We start from the raw sequence: 17,494 nt of genomic DNA, 5'->3' as shown, positions 1-17,494 counted from the left end.
GAAACCCCTGGGCAGAAGGACAGATATACCCAGTAGGACAGTCAATCTTGTGTCTTTTGTATGTTTTGGAGAGCAGCTCTCATAATCCCTGGACATTGGTCATGTTGATTAGGGCTTAAAGATCCTGTAAAACTATGCCGAGAACAGCAAGTTGCTTACCTCTATACTCCTGTAAGCTAAGACTGGGAACCATGATTGGGCTGTAGTTCCAGCTTAATCTGTCAGAGGTAATTCCAAAAAGGAAAAAGCATTTCAAAATGTAAATCAGCAGCAGCAGTTTAGCAAATCAGAAGCTTCTTGAATGTAGCAGTAGAGAAAATTAGCTTCAGCAATACAGGAGCAGAGTCAAGCTTTAAAAGTTATAAAAGACTTTATTCAAATAAATATATTACTAAATAGGAAAGTTAATAGGGCCTAGCTATCTAACTAACTCATGTCAGACATCTTGTTGTCTCTATGCTCACAGGAGAAGAACAAAATGGAGGACTCAGGGGTTTCCATGCGTGGAAAAAAAAAGAGGCATGTTCTTGGGTAGTATCAGTCTGACAAGCAAGAAATAGAAGGAGGAGAGAATAAACTGACAGGCAGAGTAGGCAGTGTGGGGAGGGCTTTCCCTGCCAGCTAGCTCATCTGCCTATCTAAGTCCTTGATGAGGACTACAAACTTGTGCAGGATGTAAACATAGAGGGAACAAGATGTCTGATATGAGTTAAATAGCTAGACCCTATTCCAGCATTTTCTCCTTATTAGCTAACACTGGTAGGACTTGTAGTCTGACAATATCTGGACAGGTTCATCATTCCCACTCCTGTTGTAAATGCAAGCACTCCCTTGGATTTCAGGCAATGAAGTATCAGGATAATACTGCAGCAAATCCTTGACAACACAAGGGACTGCACAGCACAAATTCTGCACTGGCTGAAGCATTGTCCAAGACTTGGGCTTTTTCTTCCTTTTAACAACATCCCTAAATTAAACTAATTCAGCTTAATATGTGTAAAAGGTTCTTTTTTTTAATGGCCCTCATTTATGTGATAACACCTTTTATCTCCTCCAAACACTTCAGAGTGCTTTTACAGTCTTGGACACGGGTTTCATCAACAGCAGAAATGTACCTCTCCTCTGGGGCAGAATGTGAAAGCCAATTAATCCCCCCAAATAACAGCATATAACAGGCTGTGGATAATTTTAATATATACCCGATCCATTTGGTTACATTCAGAAATGCAAAGCTGAAAAGACTGAACTGTCAGAACTCCCCACGTCTCGCATCCCCTTTATGTGTTAGAATGAACTGGCTAGGATTCTGGCTCTGAATAACAAGAGGGCTCATCCAACACAGGTTTTATATTCAGGTCTTCCCAACTCATGACCCAACAGCTGTGCAGTGAAATGTAAACAACAGCCTCAGATTCTGGGAGCTCTAGTCCCCATAATGTAAATTTCCCAGACTGATTGGTCACAGTCCAGGAGCTTGTTCCCATCTCTGCTTTTTGCATTTCAGATAGTCAGCAAAAAGGTATATGATGTAGATCAGCTAGAGGCTGATGGTTTAACCAAGGATTTAGAGAGGATTGTGGGCTTCCCTGTGGCACAAAGTGATGGGCTCTCAAGTCTGGGAAATTCAGGTCTCAGAAATGATATTTCTCTCTGTGAGAAAACTGGCTGGGAAGGTGCAGGGTCTCAATGCCAATCCGAGGAATCATGGTAGATAAGGATTTGAGTGAAGAGCTGAGTGATAAGGAGGGTTCCCAGGAGAAGCCACCTGTAGCTGCAAAGATCAACAAAAGTCTCCGTTTACAAATCAGAGCTGAAAATAGAATACATCGGGCTGAGAGATTACATGGAAAAGTTGGGAAGAAAATTCACGGGAGACATAATGCTTTCACAGATGGCTATTAAACAACAAGTTGTGAAATTTAAGGGAAGTTCAGGCAATGCTGTGTTAGAGTGAGAAGCTCAACCTGAGTTCTCATGTTCATGGTTCAAGTCAAGCCTTGATTTCTATGTAATATATCCAGACAATTTTCTCTGTTTCTGTTCATGTACTCCTGCTCAAATCTTATTAGTGATATCATCCTGATTGTGGATTTATGTTGTATCTGTGAGTCCTGGCTGTTCATGGACTTTGTCACCTTGGAACATTATGAGACATTTGGATTATTGTGTGGTTCCCACCTTTTGCTTTTTTTTTTTTTTGGATTATATATCTTCCTTCCTTATTCCTGATTTTACATATATGCCTTTTATCTGTTTTTACAATAAACTGTTTGCTTATTTTTCTGGACTCTTGTGCAGTGCGGTGGTCATAGGTGTTTCCAGGCCTAGAGTATATCTAAGCCACAGCAGGTTTCTGGGGCCATGGGATGCAAATATGATAATAATACAGAACAAATATGATACCAGTCCTTGACACATTGAGGGAAAGGATTTCCAATCCATCACACGAGGCAGCCTGAAATGTAGCACTGCTTCGTAATATGTAGGGCAGTCTAGCTAAAAAGTTCATTTTGGCCCTAAGGGTCTCTTCATTTGCGGTCTGGCTATTTCATGCCTGCCTCTCCATTGCTCTTCTCTCAGCCTCTCACCAGCTCTTTGTGATGAGTTGCTTTTCTGGTACTTCAGTTTTCTCCATGCAGTTGAAAAGCTGGGGCATTGCCTGCATCCTCCCGAACCAGTTGGGAATTATAGAGCAGTGAATGGGAAACATAAACTATTTGTGGGGGACAGATTCTACCTGTAACTAAGGATAGTTCACTCAGCCAACTGCTTTTCTCTAAAGCCATCAGTTTTTCTTTGAAGGTGGATTAATTTTTTTCATGAAAGGCTCTTTATGGAGGTTGCCTCTTATACTTTTTTATGAACAGAAGCCAAGATCATCAATCCATTTGCCCACAAAGCTTCTTGTTTGAAAGGGAAGGGGGTTGTTTTGTGTGCATTTCACCCCCACCCGCTCCAAAATAATAAATGGATTTTCCCCCCACTGAGAGCATCAGCTGAGTAGAGAGAATACAAGAGGTTTCCCATGCGGTGGGTGGCCAGACTGGCTGGAATGAGCAAGGGTTGGGAAAGAAAGCTTTGAAAGCCTGTTTTGATTACTTATGATAAATGTGCTCTGCAGGCTACTTCCACCCCTTTCTTCCCCCGCTATCCCAGCATCCTCCTTTCCCTCTCCCAACTCCTTCTGTCACTTGCATCAACACCAACTTGCATAAACTGCATATTTTCCTCCTGTCCCCATTATCAGCTGTAGTACCCACTCTAAATTTTATGTGTAGCATATAGTTTTCTGGCTAAGCACAGTACAGTGTTTTAGTTGATGCAATCAATAGCAGCAATGGTAAAATAGCTTCTAGTTCTCTAACAGCTTTTGGTCAACCAATAATGGCTAATGGGTTCTATGTCAATGATATGGTGACTCTGCTCTGCATTTTAGCTGGAATTTGAAAAGATCTGTTCACGACGGTAAAACTATTTTGAGGGTAGGATGGTTCATTTAAAGTAGTGGTTCTCAACCTGGGGTCCCCAGATGTTTTCTGGCCTACAATTCCCAGAAATCCCAGCCAGTTTACCTGTTGAAGGCCAAAAATATCTGGGGACACCTGGTTGAGAACCACTGATTTAAAGCAGGCCTGCACAAACTGTGGCCCTCCAGGTGTTTGGGACTCCAACTCCAAGGGGCCCTAACCAGCTTGTCCAGTGATCAGGAATTCTGGGATCTAAAGTCCAAAGCACCTGGAAGGCCACAGCTTGTGCAGGATTGATTTAAAGCAGTGGTTCTCAAGCTGTGGGTCCCCAGATGTTTTGACCTTCAACTCCCAGAAATCCTAACAGCTATTAAACTGGTTTGGATTTCTAGGAGTTGTAGGCCAAAACATCTGGCAACCCACAGTTTGAGGACCACTGGTTTAAAGTATGGACTAGACCCAAGAGAATATTCATTATCCCACTAAAATGGAAGCCCCTGGCTCCCACAAGGCTTATTACAAATCATCCTTACTAACAAGATCTCAGAAGTTGTTTGCTAAGATAGATAGATAGATAGATAGATAGATAGATAGATAGATAGATAGATAGATAGATAGATCGACCAACTATTGCTTCCTTCCTTCCCTCACCAGTGTGAAAGTAGCTGTTGCCTTATTGTCAGTGACGTTTTTTGAAGGATGACTTTTAGCAAGTCATCCAGTGAAGGAAAGCTGGATTGTTAGGGAGGAAGATCCTTTTCCTCCCCAGCCATTCACTTAACCAAGCTAAGCAGGCTACCAGGGGAAAGATGGAGAAACGGCCGTTCCCTGAATGGCATTGACTCAAAGAAGCCACAGTCCTGAACTTGCAAGGTCTGGGCAGGGCTGTTAATAACAGAGCCTCTTGAAGGTCTTTCATTAATAGGGTCGCCAAAGTCAAAGCTGACTTGAGGCACATAACAACAATAGCAAGTTGTTAAATATAATGCTGTTTTAAACTCTGCATAGCTGGGGGATATTTGCTGTGCTGACTGCACAGTTTCTGTAGCTAATTTGAATGGGAGAGATACTTGGAATTAAGCAAGGGCTTTTGGAGATTGTGTGAAAATAAGACACAGATAAATGACATTTGAGCATTCTCCTACACAGCATGATAGCCAATGTGGTATAGTGATTTGTGTGTTGCACCAAGACTCCTGGAGACCTTTAGCCATGAAAATCCAGTAGGTGACCTTGGACAAGTCTTACTGCCTTAGAAGAAGGCAATGGTGATGCTCCCGTGAAGAAGTTGTGTCAAGAAAAAGCTAAGATGGGGCCACCATTGATCAGAATCAGCTGCTTTGATGGAGTCTTCCACTTCCTGTGTCCTATCTGGCTCTTTTAATCACAGCCATTGTATGAGAGGGGTCATCAGTCAGAAAAAATAAGCTTTTTAGGTGCAAAGTTCCACCCCAAAATCTCCAGGTCATGGCTAGGAAAACCAAGTTTGAGACTTTGAAAAGCCACTGGTTGTTGGAGTAGAAAATGCTGAAGTAGATGGACCCACAGTGCTATCACTTGTGTTTATCTCAAGTGGGGAGATGAATATCAGAACCACAGAAAATGCTCAGTGATGGCCTTCTGGTTTTTATGTCAAGACTGTGGTAAATCCAAGCCCCTTCCCAAATAGGCTCAGCACCTTGGACAACTCCTTTAAACCATGTGTAATACAAACCAAAGTTGATTTTCTGCACTCCTGACATGGAAGCCCTTGGCTTCTACCAGAATTCAGTTGAGATGCTGTCATTTCATAGATCAGAGATGGTGAGCCCTACTATTTGCTCATTCTTCGATTTGGGAAGCTGAGCAGGAATATGGAATTGCTTATGTGCAACCCTCGTCATCCAGTGAGATGGCATGTCAATGTACTTTCTCCAGTCAGATCTCCCTGACCAGAGAAAGTAGAAATGGACATAGGAGAAGGGGTTGAAAGACTCCCACTCTCCCCATCAGATTGGCCTGGGAGCGGGAGCCACCCAACTCCTGGAACAGTTGTTCTCAAACCGAAGTACCCAGATATTTTTGGCCTTCAACTCCCAGAAATCCCAACAGCTGGTAAACTGGCTGGGATTTCTGGGAGTTGTAGGCCAAAAACATCTGGGGACCCCAGGCTGAGAACCATTGCTCTGTGACCAAAGCAAATCTCTGTAGTGTTTCTGCTCAAGCTGGCATCATTTCTGACCTTCATACATTCAATGTAATGAGAAATCCTAAGATGATTGTTGTTAGAATCTCTCTTCAGGCATTCATTCCAAACCTACAAAGGTCAGCAGTGAAAGAGGTAAGACTAGCTCATTTGGGGTGTTTGAACAGGGATGTATTTGTGGGAGAAGAAAACTATAATGAAGGATATGATTGTGTGGGATTTTGGAGTGCTGTATAGGCCAAATGAGAAGAAGATCAGGAGAAAAATGACTTTTTGGATTATAGCTCCCAGAGTCTCCCAGCCAGCATGTTGTTATAGCAATCCAAACAGTAGTGGCCTCATCACACTTGAGCATTTTTCCTCTTCAACCCACTTTAAATGCTGTGACTGCCTACAGAATTCTGGGATTTGTAGTTCAGGGAGGCCTAGGGCTTCTCTAGATGAGCAGTTTAAAGGTCCCTCTCTAAACTTCAGACTCCAGAATTCTGCAGGAGACAGTCACAGCATTTGAAGTGGGAAAATGCTCAAGTATGATGAAGTGTTGGTTTTCAAAACTCTGGACTAGATTTTGGGAGCTTAGAAGACTGATAACTACACATTCCAAGAAGCCACCATTGCCTGATAATTCTGGAACCTTTTAAGCCATCTTTAGGAACCTACTTTCCTATCCTGTGGTCACTGAAAGGATGTTTGGACAGACAGAAATGCTGGCAATGGATTCAGATCACTGAAAGGAGAAGAACATGGCTAGGATAACTCCAGAAGCCTGCAATTTTCTCAGAATTAGTCCTAACTCATCTGCAATCCTCCCTGTTTCAGCACACACACAGAAAGACACACACATAGGCAGAACTCCTGATGACCAGATAGCCTTCAATTATAATCAGCAAAGAAGCAGTAAGTGTCTCTTTAACTATAAGAAGATGACTTGATTTCCTTTAGATTAGCGATAAGCTTTTCACATCCCCCAAGAGGATGTGCTTATTGCCTTGTGAAAAACGGAAGCTGTCTGTCACCTACTCCCCCAGCCCTGCAAGGCCAAATAAGTGAGCAAGCTATTCTGCGTGACTTTTTGCAAGCACATTAGCCTGTGCTAATTTTGTCCTTTTGCAATACATTGTCAACATATAGAAAGTCTTCATGTTTTGAAGTGAAGTTGGGTTCGGGAATCAAAAGTTCTAATCCTATAACCTAAATCAAGTTGTTAGTCTCAGCTGAAGGAAAGACATTGAATCAATGGGACTTAAACACGTTAATTTACTGGGTTCCTATTGATTCAGTGGACCTAATGTAATTGAGACTAACAATTGGATTTATGCCTTACATTCTAAGGAACACTCACTTTTTCCTGTGATGGCTGTGTAAATGAACTCTTGTAAAGTGGTATCCCATCTCAATCAGAAACATTTTTGGAAACATTCCTTCTCAGAGACAAGAATCCTCATTCCACATGGACACTTTTGAGAAACATAGTCCAATAAGTGACTTTTCCAAAGTGTCATCTGATTTTCATGAGTCTCAGGACAGAAGAAAAAGATAGGAATGGCAAATCATGTTTCAAAAATAAAGGGGCACTGTGTGAAGCTACAGTCAACAGTGCACATAAGGACATATAAAAGTTTGTTTTCTGTGTTTTAAATATTAGATGAGACAAAGAAAAGTAATATCTTGTTTGCTGTATGCTTCCCCCCTCCTAGTTTTATGGCAACTCACCCATTTGGTTATATAAGATTCAGTGCTAGGTACTTCATAAATTATGATATTATTTTCCTCAAAAATATGTCAGTCTTTCAGGGGAAAATAGATGATGCACTGCAAAGCATTTGAAAAGAAATTGAAGTTCTAACAGTTTACCTTAGAAGTCTATATATTAGTGCTTATTAGGCTTGTGCAATTCAGCTGGACGGTGATCCATTTTTGGTAACCAAATTTTGTTGGGCACCCAGATCTATTTTTGGGAACCTCCGGAAAATTAACTAATGAAATTATCTCTTTATGGCTAGGCAGCTGAAAGATCTGGGACGATCCAGCCAATCGACAGCAGTGGGGAACTTACAAAGCTCACCTTTCCATTCCAGGGACCCTTTTCTTTCTTGCCTTCAAGGGAGCCTGGGTTTGAGGAACAGGGTTAAGGAAGCATGTACTGCATACTCCTGAATAGAAGGGAAGAAGCCACGCCCGACAGCCACGTGGGCCGTTTTGGGCAGAAAAAACATGGTGGCTAAGCTCTTGCCATTACGGCCATCCAAACAAGCCAGATTGGCCGAAGGGAACCAACCAAACCGAATCTGTGCACAAGCCTACTTCTTATGCTATTAGATATGAGGAACCAACCTGTATGTCCCAGGGCTCATTACTACATTTGTGCCCATTGGCTAGAATCAGTTTCTTTTTTCTTTGAAATTCTCTATATACCAGCAGCCAATGGCTTGCAGATTGTATCAGTCAGTGGGCTACCATATTTAATAGCACAGTACAAATATTGAATATTATACAATACAAATAAAAGGCATCTCAGTTTGTAGCCATAGGTTATGGGTACTGCAGACATATATCACTTTTTTTTCAGACTATGATGATGATGATGATGGTGATGATGATGGTGATGATGATGGTGACTTTATTTATAACCCACCCTCTCTATCCGAAGGGACTCCTGCTGCACGTTTTCCTTCTGCTTCATTAAATTGATTGACTATGTATCTAAATTCAAAAGGGTATAGGTTCCAAGACCCATCCATGTGGATACTTGAAACTGTGGATAATAGCAAACCCTATATGTTGTCTAAATTTGGACTGGAAACATATCACAGAATCATGAAGGAGGACTTAAAGAAAGCAGCAAACACTTCCATGGGTGGAATATTTTTTTGGAGCATGGATAAGTGAAACTGCAAATATTGAATCCATGGATAAAGGAATGTTATTGTACAAGGTAATTTAGAGTACAATGATGTCAAAGCATTGAGTTACCTCATCAATTAATGTGGGAGATTGCAGGGTGGCATTAGAAATCAGGCTGCTGTTCCTTTTGACAGCAACCTCTGCAGCTATGGTTTACAAATAATTTCCAAGCTCTCATTTTGTATGGACCAAAAGGACTCTAAAGACTGGGAAGTGGCAGCGCTTGTTCTGTGATGTGATGTGTATTGTGCAGTGCTGTTGTGAAATAGTGGGTGTCCATTATGTCCTATGGAGCTGTCATGTTCAGGCAAAAGAGACATCCCTTAAGCTGAGAGATATCTTTCGGCACCAGCTCAGGTGCCCTGTGCAAGAAGCTCCCAATGAAAGAATGTCACGAGCTGGAAGATGAATGGCTGCTCTCCTTACATGACAGAAGTAGAAGTGAATTGCAAAGCGAATTGTACAATTTGCTCTGTGTCCGGGGTTTTTAAATAGATACACTGTCCATATATACACAAACACACACATGCTTGCACACATACCAAGCAAAAGAAATGTGTGTGTGTGTGGGGGGGGGAATAACCCACAGCAGCACAAGAAACTTAATTGGTAGCTTCAGGCCTGCATTACAATCCCAGCCAACGATAATATATCTTTAAGCACTTGTAATCTTTTGAAATTCCCCTCAGCCAAGCCTGTGAAGAGGACGTGGAGCTTACCAAAGGAGGAGGGAGGGAGGGAAGGGAAGTGACTTGGGGGAGAACTTTGCCAGACGCACTTTAAGAGACTAATGGATTTCTAATGTTTACATTCTTTATATACAAACCTGCTTTATAAATGATCCTGGCATTATAGCTGTAAAACAAAGTCATTAAAACAACTTGCAGCTCAGGCATAGAGCATAAATGCCTTTTTTTTTCTTCAGGCAGATGAAGCATAGGCAGAGAAGAGAGCCATCAATATTTATGCGCCTTATCTGTGTTTCTATGGTGCAGTCAGGAAAATTGTATGTAAACTTCGGTATGTTACCAGTCTCCCGGGTTGGCCTGCACCCTTTTCGCTCACCCCATCTTACATTAGAGATGGATCTGTTGCACATAAACCAGGCCAGAGCTTGGAGAAGTTATTTCTTGGATCATTATTCCCTTGGCTAGCATGAAAAGTTTTCTTTGGAAATGCAACCCTCCAAGTCTCCCAGATAGCTTGGCCACTGGTTTTATGGGAATTCTAGTCAAAGAAGGTAACATTTTCCAAGAAGTGGTGGGCAATTTTTGGCCTTCCGGATGTTGGACCCACCTTTGGCTGATGTAGTGGAGTAGATGCCTCAAGATTCCAATTTGAGAAATTAAGTACAGTCTCCCTAAAGGTCTGTCTCTATAAAGTATAGAAACTCTGCTTGCTGACATGTGATCTGCCTGCTTATGTGTGTGCAATGGGACAATTCAGGGCCCACCAAAGTTGACATAAAACCAAACCCGAGGTGTGGGGGATAATGCAGGGGTGGGGAAAATGTATGCTATAGACCAGTGGTTCTCAACTTGTGGGTCCCCAGATGTTTTGGCCTTCAACTCTCAGAAATCCTAACAGCTGGTAAACTGGCTGGAGTTTTTGGGAGTTGTAGGCTAAAAACACCTGGGGACCCCAGGTTGAGAACCATTTCTATAGACTCTATTAACCTTCAGACTCCCTTCCAGAGAGAGAGGGAGGCTCTTTCCTCCAATTTTGTACTCCAGGCCAGAGGCGTGAGAAAATTTCACTTGGAGATAAAGAATTTCAGATTTCTTAAAACAAAGAAATTAATGCTGGTGAAAATGAAACTAACACATTTGTCTATCTAGTCAGAAGGCATTCAAAATTTGGCTTCAAATCCATGTTGATTCAACCATGATTGTAGTGTTGGATTAAAGTTGCTGCCTCCCTGCCCGCACAGACAGGCTTATCATCAATAGTGTCATCTTTAACATCTATATATTAGGCAATTTCTAAGAAACATCTATATATCAGGCAGGATCACAGCGTGATGATTGAGTGATTGGAAAGAAATGAAATGCCTGTTCAGATTTCACCCATCTCTCCTTCAGGCGGGAATCTCCTAGGCTCCTGATGGCCCAGGGATATTCTGGAGCTGTTCCAGTGCTGAAAGTAACCCTTGTTGATTTCTGCTGTGTTGTTGTCTTGTCTGCCATTAACATAGCCCTTTATGACTTGGCTGTTCATATGCTAAGTTTAAAAAAACACAACAGTTTTATTATTTATTTATTTATTCCCACCATTTCTATCCCGCCCTTCTCACCCGAAGGGACTCAGGGCGGCTTACAAAACTGGCAGAATTCGATGCCAATTTACAACAATACAAAAGAATAAAACATAAGCAATTCAAAACAGATTTAAAATAATACAAAATACTTGAGCCATTCATCCACAAAACCTTGTACATAAACCTTAGTCCAGACCGAGTCGAAGCCAACGAAATGTATTCTTTGAACGCTTGCTCACATAGCCAGGTCTTCACTTTCTTTCTAAAACTCAAAAGGGATGGAGCCTGCCTGACTTCACTGGGGAGGGCGTTCCACAGCCGAGGAGCCACCACTGAGAAGGCCCTGTCTCTCGTCCCCGCCAGCCGCACCTGTGAGGCTGGCGGGACCGAGAGCAGGGCCTCCCCTGAAGATCTTAAATTACGTGGTAGGTCATAGTGGGTTTCACAAAATGATGTGATTGAGTGAACCTTATTTACCCGTGCTTCTTTGAGAAAGATGCTTTTGCAAAGCATCTTGATCCCAGTGAAAAATAGATATACTGAAAGATGCTTTGAGCTGTGACAGATCTGGGACCCCTTCTGCACTCCCATATTATCCAGATTATCAAGGCAGATAATCCACATTATCTCCTTTGAATTGGATTATATGAGTCTACACTGCCATATAATCCAGTTCAAAGCAGATAATCTGGATTTTAAATGGCAGTGTAGAAGGGTGTTGGTGCTTTTTGGCATATCTCCAACATATCCCAAAATATGTACAGGAGTATTTTGCAAAAAGGAGCATGCTGTTTAATATTCTCCACAATTTCACATTTCCACAGTAAGTCTAGGATCATATCCCTCATGGACATACTGTATTTCCTAAGCACAGTGACAGAACTGTTCCTTAGAGTATTGGCTAAGGCTTTCATGGCTGGAATCACTGGGTTGCTGTGAGTCTTTCAGGCTGCATTGCCATGTTCCAGAAACTTTCTCTCCTGATGTTTTGCCCACATCTGTGACAGGCATCCACAGCCCGAAAGACTCACAGCAACCCTGTTCCTTAGAGACTCAGGCCCCATCTACACTGCCAAATAATCCATATGATCAAACCAGATAATCCACATCTGCTTTGAACTTAATTATATGTCTACACTGCCATATACTTCAGTTCAAAGCAGATAATCTGCACTTTATATGTCAGTGCAGAAGAGGTCACAGTGACAAAACTGTTCTCTCAAATTCTGGCATTTCTATTTTAATCTGCTTCCTGAAAAAGGACCCAAACTAAAAATGAGTCCAAACGTATTGTGTTTTTCAGAAGTAAAATGAAGCTTTTTTTCATTTCAGCCTCTTGAGATGTGTTGTTATATTTTTATCACTGGGATATGATTTATTATTTTATTCACATCTATTGTTTTAAAAACTAACCACAGCAACTTATCCTATTTTCCCCATCTCCACACACTTTTATGGAGTGAACCAGAGATTTCTGATGATCTTAGCATTTATCAGACTTCGTTGCTAGTTGTCCTCTCTGTTGAGCATTTTTGTAAAAAGTGCCTTTTATTCAAAGTCTGACAAAGGGAACAATTTGTAATCATGGCTCTTCTGTGTTTAGCTATGGGACCTCCACTATGGGGAATTTTATTAATAATGATCTTGACTTTGAGCTTTTTCAATTTTATCTCTAAAAAGGCCTGTTCATCATGAAAAGCATTTGTCCTGCTGGCACCCCAACTTCCCACCTCCTTCGTTTTGCTCTGGGATGTTCCTAGATAGCCAACTAACTGCTTTAGGCACCAGCTGAGCACAGCTCACCAGATCTCTCCAGGAGGGCTTTGTGTGCCCCAATTACCCTGCATCCCTTTGCTGAGAAAATTATAGGCCGGCAAATGAAATTAGGTAGGGGAGGCCTGGCAGTAGCAAAAAGGAGGAGACCCAGTAGCTTGAGAGAAACAGAGACTGGCGCTGGAGAGAGCAAATGAGAGAAAGTGAGGGGGGAGGAAAAGGGAGAGATTAGCCTGGAGTGTAATTCTGTGTTTCCAAAAGAGCAGTTAATGGATTATGACAAATGTCCTACTGCTTTCCCTAGTGCTGTGTTAAAATGGAAATGGAAAGTCAATTTTCCTAAGTGGATTTTAAATGCCTGACCTTGTGGATACGGAGTGTGTGGGTGTGTTGTCGCAGGCTGATTTTCTCTCAGGAGGCCCTCTTGGCATCCTTGGGTTGCCTGTTCATTCCCCCCTGATCCCTTGGGTTGAGCTTCCTAAAGGACTCCAAAGGCAAACCCTCCAGTATGTAACCTGGTCCTGATGAATTCAATTTTTGCTGGTGTATTCCTTGGATTGTACCAATGCATTCTTTATCCCGGGGAGCTTGGCAGTGAGAGACACTGTTAAGTGCTTTGTTGCCACCCCTGCAGAAAAAAACTATATTTGAACTATAACCTAGGTGGGGAACTTTTCCAGTTTTTTCACTATGAGCTCTTCATTTTTCTTTATATACTCATGTATAAATCAACCTTATGTACAAGATAAGGGCAAGTTTTTGGAGCCTAAAATATGGATATTGATATGACCTGTGGATAAATTGAGAGTCATTCTGCAGACTGTAAAAGCCACCAATGATCCCTCAGGGAGCCACTGTCATCATTTCCCTGCCCAGGCATTCCAAAATGTCAGAAGTGGCATTGGAGTGGGGAAAATAGAGGGGGGGGGCAGCACTTCTTTTAGGTTGGGTAGGCATGGGTGACTACTACAGTAAAACCCCGCTCGTTCAAGCCCCGCTCGTTCGAGCCTCTGTGCAATCCGAGCAGGTGAACGGGGAGGGCCATAAAGGCCCTCCCCGTTCACCTGCTCGCTGGCGTGCGTGTTGCTAGGTAGATAGCAAGCTACCTAGCAACATGCACCGGGCGCTCGCCCCTTGGGAGGTGGCCCCTGCGTGTTGCTAGGTAGATAGTAAGCTATCTAGCAACACGCAGGAGGCACTTCCCAAGGGGCGAGCGCCCTGTGCGTGTTGCTAGGTAGCTTGTTATCTACCTAGCAACACGCACGTCCGACTCCTTCGCCTCGCCGGGCACCGGTGTTGCCGCCCCGGCGGGACGAAGGAGCCGAGGCACGGGCAAGGGGGGTGGGTGGGTGAACGGGGAGGGCTTTTGCGGCCCTCCCCGTTAACCCACCCGCCGAACGAAGGGGCTTTCTTCCTTTGGCGAAGGCTTGGAGCCAGGGAAGCGGGAGTCACTTCCCTGGCTCCAGGCCTCCACCAAAGGGAGGGAGAGCCCCTTCGTTGCGGGGAGGCCTCTCCATGGGGACGAAGGCTGGACTGGGAGGCGTTGCAAACAGCGCCTCCCGGTTCAGTCCTCGTCCCCACGGAGAGGCCTCTCCATGGGGACGAAGGCTGGACTGGGAGGCGTTGCAAACAGCGCCTCCCGGTTCAGTCCTCGTCCCCACGGAGAGGCCTCTCCATGGGGACGAAGGCTGGACTGGGAGGCGTTGCAAACAGCGCCTCCCGGTTCAGTCCTCGTCCCCACGGAGAGGCCTCTCCATGGGGACGTAGGCTGGACTGGGTGGCGTTGCAAACAGCGCCTCCCGGTTCAGTCCTCGTCCCCACGGAGAGTCCTCTCCATGGGGACGAAGGCTGGACTGGGAGGCGTTGCAAACAGCGCCTCCCGGTTCAGTCCTCGTCCCCACGGAGAGGCCTCTCCATGGGGATGAGGACTGAACCGGGAGGCGTTTGCAGCTCCTCCCAGTCCAGCCTTCGTCCCGCCTGGTAATCCGAGTTATCCGGTTGACCGAGTTGCGGTCCGCCGGTTTAACTCGGAGTACCGGGGTTCTACTGTACCTCCCGTCAGCAAATCCAGTGACCACACAAACACACACACAGTGTTGGGATAACAAAAGTCGACAACTTGTTTATGGATTACAAATGACAAACAGGGTTGGCCGCATGCATGGGTCCTGGATCAGGGATCGGGCAGTCTGCTACTGACCAATACCACTTAACCATGCCAGGGGGTGCTGCTGATACTGACTGGCACAATACTGGGACACTGCTACCGCCATACCCCTAATAAACCACTAGACACTCTCCCCCTCTGCAAGTTGTGACAAAGGAACAAAGCTCCAACAAAAACGCATTGAACAGCTAAACATATATGAAGGGTGGGTGGGATGGGACATCCGAATGTGCACCGCTGGCTAGCAGCCTTGGGCATATCAGAATAAGAGATAAAGGTCTCATTTTCACAAAGAAACCAGTAGAGAACAGATCTGAAAATCCAGGCTATATCTGCATAAGTTGACATCTCTGAATATGTGGGGTGGATATTGTTTTTATTCTGTCCTGTATTTTATCTAAAAGATTTCTTTCTCACAGAGAATGAGATATTTTCATCCTCATGGCTACGATGCAGATATATTCCTTGACCCTCTGCCCACCAGCCAAAAATGTATTCTGTATTCTCCCTAGATCAATAGTAGATCAATAGGTACCGCTCCGACGGAAAGGTAACAGTGCTCCATGCAGTCATGCCAGCCACATGACCTTGGAGGTGTCTACGGACAATGCCGGCTCTTCGGCTTAGAAATGGAGATGAGCACCAACCCCCAGAGTCAGACATGACTGGACTTAACGTCAGGGGAAACCTTTACCTTTACTTATTCTCCCTAGAGCCTAGAAAAGTTGTGGGTTTTTTGGATTATTGTTCACAGCATCTTTCGTCCAAGGTGGACAATCAGCCATGATGCCCAAGGATTCTGGAAACTGTAGAACAAAAAATAACTTCCCCAAACTCTGTTATTCCCACTCTACAGGGAGGGTGCTGCTTTCCCCAAGGGTTTGAGCACAACTTTCTCTTCAGGGCTCAAAGCCAGGCATAAGGCGGCTAGCACTGGATATCTTGTAACTTCTAGGGCCTGCCAGTCTGGCTCCAGTTTTTATCATGCAACTACTATCACTCGTTGCTAAGCTGTTGGAACATATGATCAGCATCCACGCCATGCAGCTGTAATACATTTGGGAGTAGAGATACTACTGAGCGGCTGTTTTAGAATATTCATGATGTTTTATGGCTCAGTGATTGTGAGAACAGTCTTATAGGGTAGCATTCCAATATTGCTGATGAGGCAAGAAGCCAAAGGATCTTTCCTGAGACTCTCTGCTGGGGTTCATGACTGAATCATGAACTCCTGGATTCAGTCCCTTAGCCACAGTAGCTGCTATCACTTTCTCCCCATTTGTAACCAATGCAATTTACTTCTGAGTAGGCATGCATAAAACTGAGCTCCAGGCAACACTTCTTCATTTGCTAGTTCTGTAGTAGAGAGCCACATTGCTAACTTGTTTTCCTTGTTTAACATCTCTACTGTTCACGTTGAAGAAAATCCAGACTGAATTATCTTTGTCGAATAAATAGTGGTTTCTTAGACTGGAACTGAGCAGGGAATTGGGTGCAGCTATTCTACTTAGGTAACGGTAAAGGTTTTCCCCTGATGTTAAGTCCAGTCGTGTCCGACTCTGGGGGTTGGTGCTCATCTCCATTTCTAAGCCGAAGAGCCAGTGTTGTCCATAGACACCTCCGAGGTCATGTGGCCGTCATGACTGCACGGAGCACCGTTACTTTCCCACTGGAGCGGTACCTATTGATCTACTCACATTTACATGTTTTTAAACTGCTAGGTTGGAAGAAGCTGGAGCTGACAGCGAGAGCTCACTCCATTCCCCAGATTCAAATCACTGACCTTCAGTGATAGTCTGGTCAATTATAGCTATTCTACTTAATCCACCATAATTTTCCAGACTATCACTGCCAATATGAAGAGGTTGGAAATGGAGAGGAAAGAGTGAAAGGCATGTGCCCATCTTCGTTCCTACTTCAAGCAAAGCCTTCTTTGGTAGATATCGGAAGTGGGCTCTGGTTTAATTAAATCCAGAGGAGGGTTGAAAAGTACCAAATATGGAGCAAAGAGGGTTACAATTAAGAACCAAGTTTATTGTTCAGACTATACAAAGAAACGTGCTACTTGGTGAGAGTTTCAAAACTCATAATTGAAATGTTTTTGGCTCCCTGACCACTCTTTAAAAATCAAGGACTGATGTTCTATATCTTTCCTTCTCAAAACTTTTAGATCTAACCAGTTTCCCCTCAATTCTCCTCTATTTCAGGGATTGAGTATGGAGATGTGCTTCCGGATTCTTTCCCTTCAGCCCCTGCAGAGAGCCTTCCTCATTTTCTCATGGAGCCACAAGACGCCTACATTGTGAAGAACAAACCGGTGGAGCTAATCTGCAGAGCCAATCCAGCCACTCAGATCTACTTCAAGTGCAACGGAGAGTGGGTGAATCAGAATGATCATCTCACCAAGGAGAGTGTGGACGAGGTCACGGGTAAGATACTTCTGAGAATTAAACATCATCATCATCATCATCAACAACAACAACGCTTTATTTATAACCCGCCCGATCTCCCTTAGGGGACTCAGGGCAGTGTTGGACCAAAAATAACAAAATGGCAAACATTCAATGCTGACAACAGATAAAACAACAAATCAAATCAAAATATTGATAAAACATTCTTAATATGAACTTATAACACTTGTAAAACTAACCAAAAAATAACCGAAAATTTAGACTTAAAAAAACATAATATAACACTTCACCCACATTCATCACATAATAAGCTCTTACTATCTCTTATGT

General features: G+C 43.6%; 1 protein-coding gene across 2 annotated transcripts in view; it reads left to right on the top strand.

Moving 5' to 3' along the window:
* unc5b (unc-5 netrin receptor B) overlaps positions 1-17,494 on the top strand; it is a 250,678-nt gene that overhangs the window by 165,922 nt on the left and 67,262 nt on the right. For both annotated transcript variants that reach the window (XM_016992178.2, XM_062976259.1), the window contains exon 2: positions 16,961-17,182. In XM_016992178.2, the coding sequence (XP_016847667.2) occupies positions 16,961-17,182 (222 nt within the window). The remainder of the gene's footprint in view (positions 1-16,960; positions 17,183-17,494) is intronic.

The sequence above is a fragment of the Anolis carolinensis genome, chromosome 3, assembly GCF_035594765.1.
Source record: "Anolis carolinensis isolate JA03-04 chromosome 3, rAnoCar3.1.pri, whole genome shotgun sequence".
NCBI classification, from domain to species: domain Eukaryota; kingdom Metazoa; phylum Chordata; class Lepidosauria; order Squamata; family Dactyloidae; genus Anolis; species Anolis carolinensis.
Note: the sequence above shows the minus strand (reverse complement) of the source record. Positions and strands in the feature narration are given on the sequence as shown.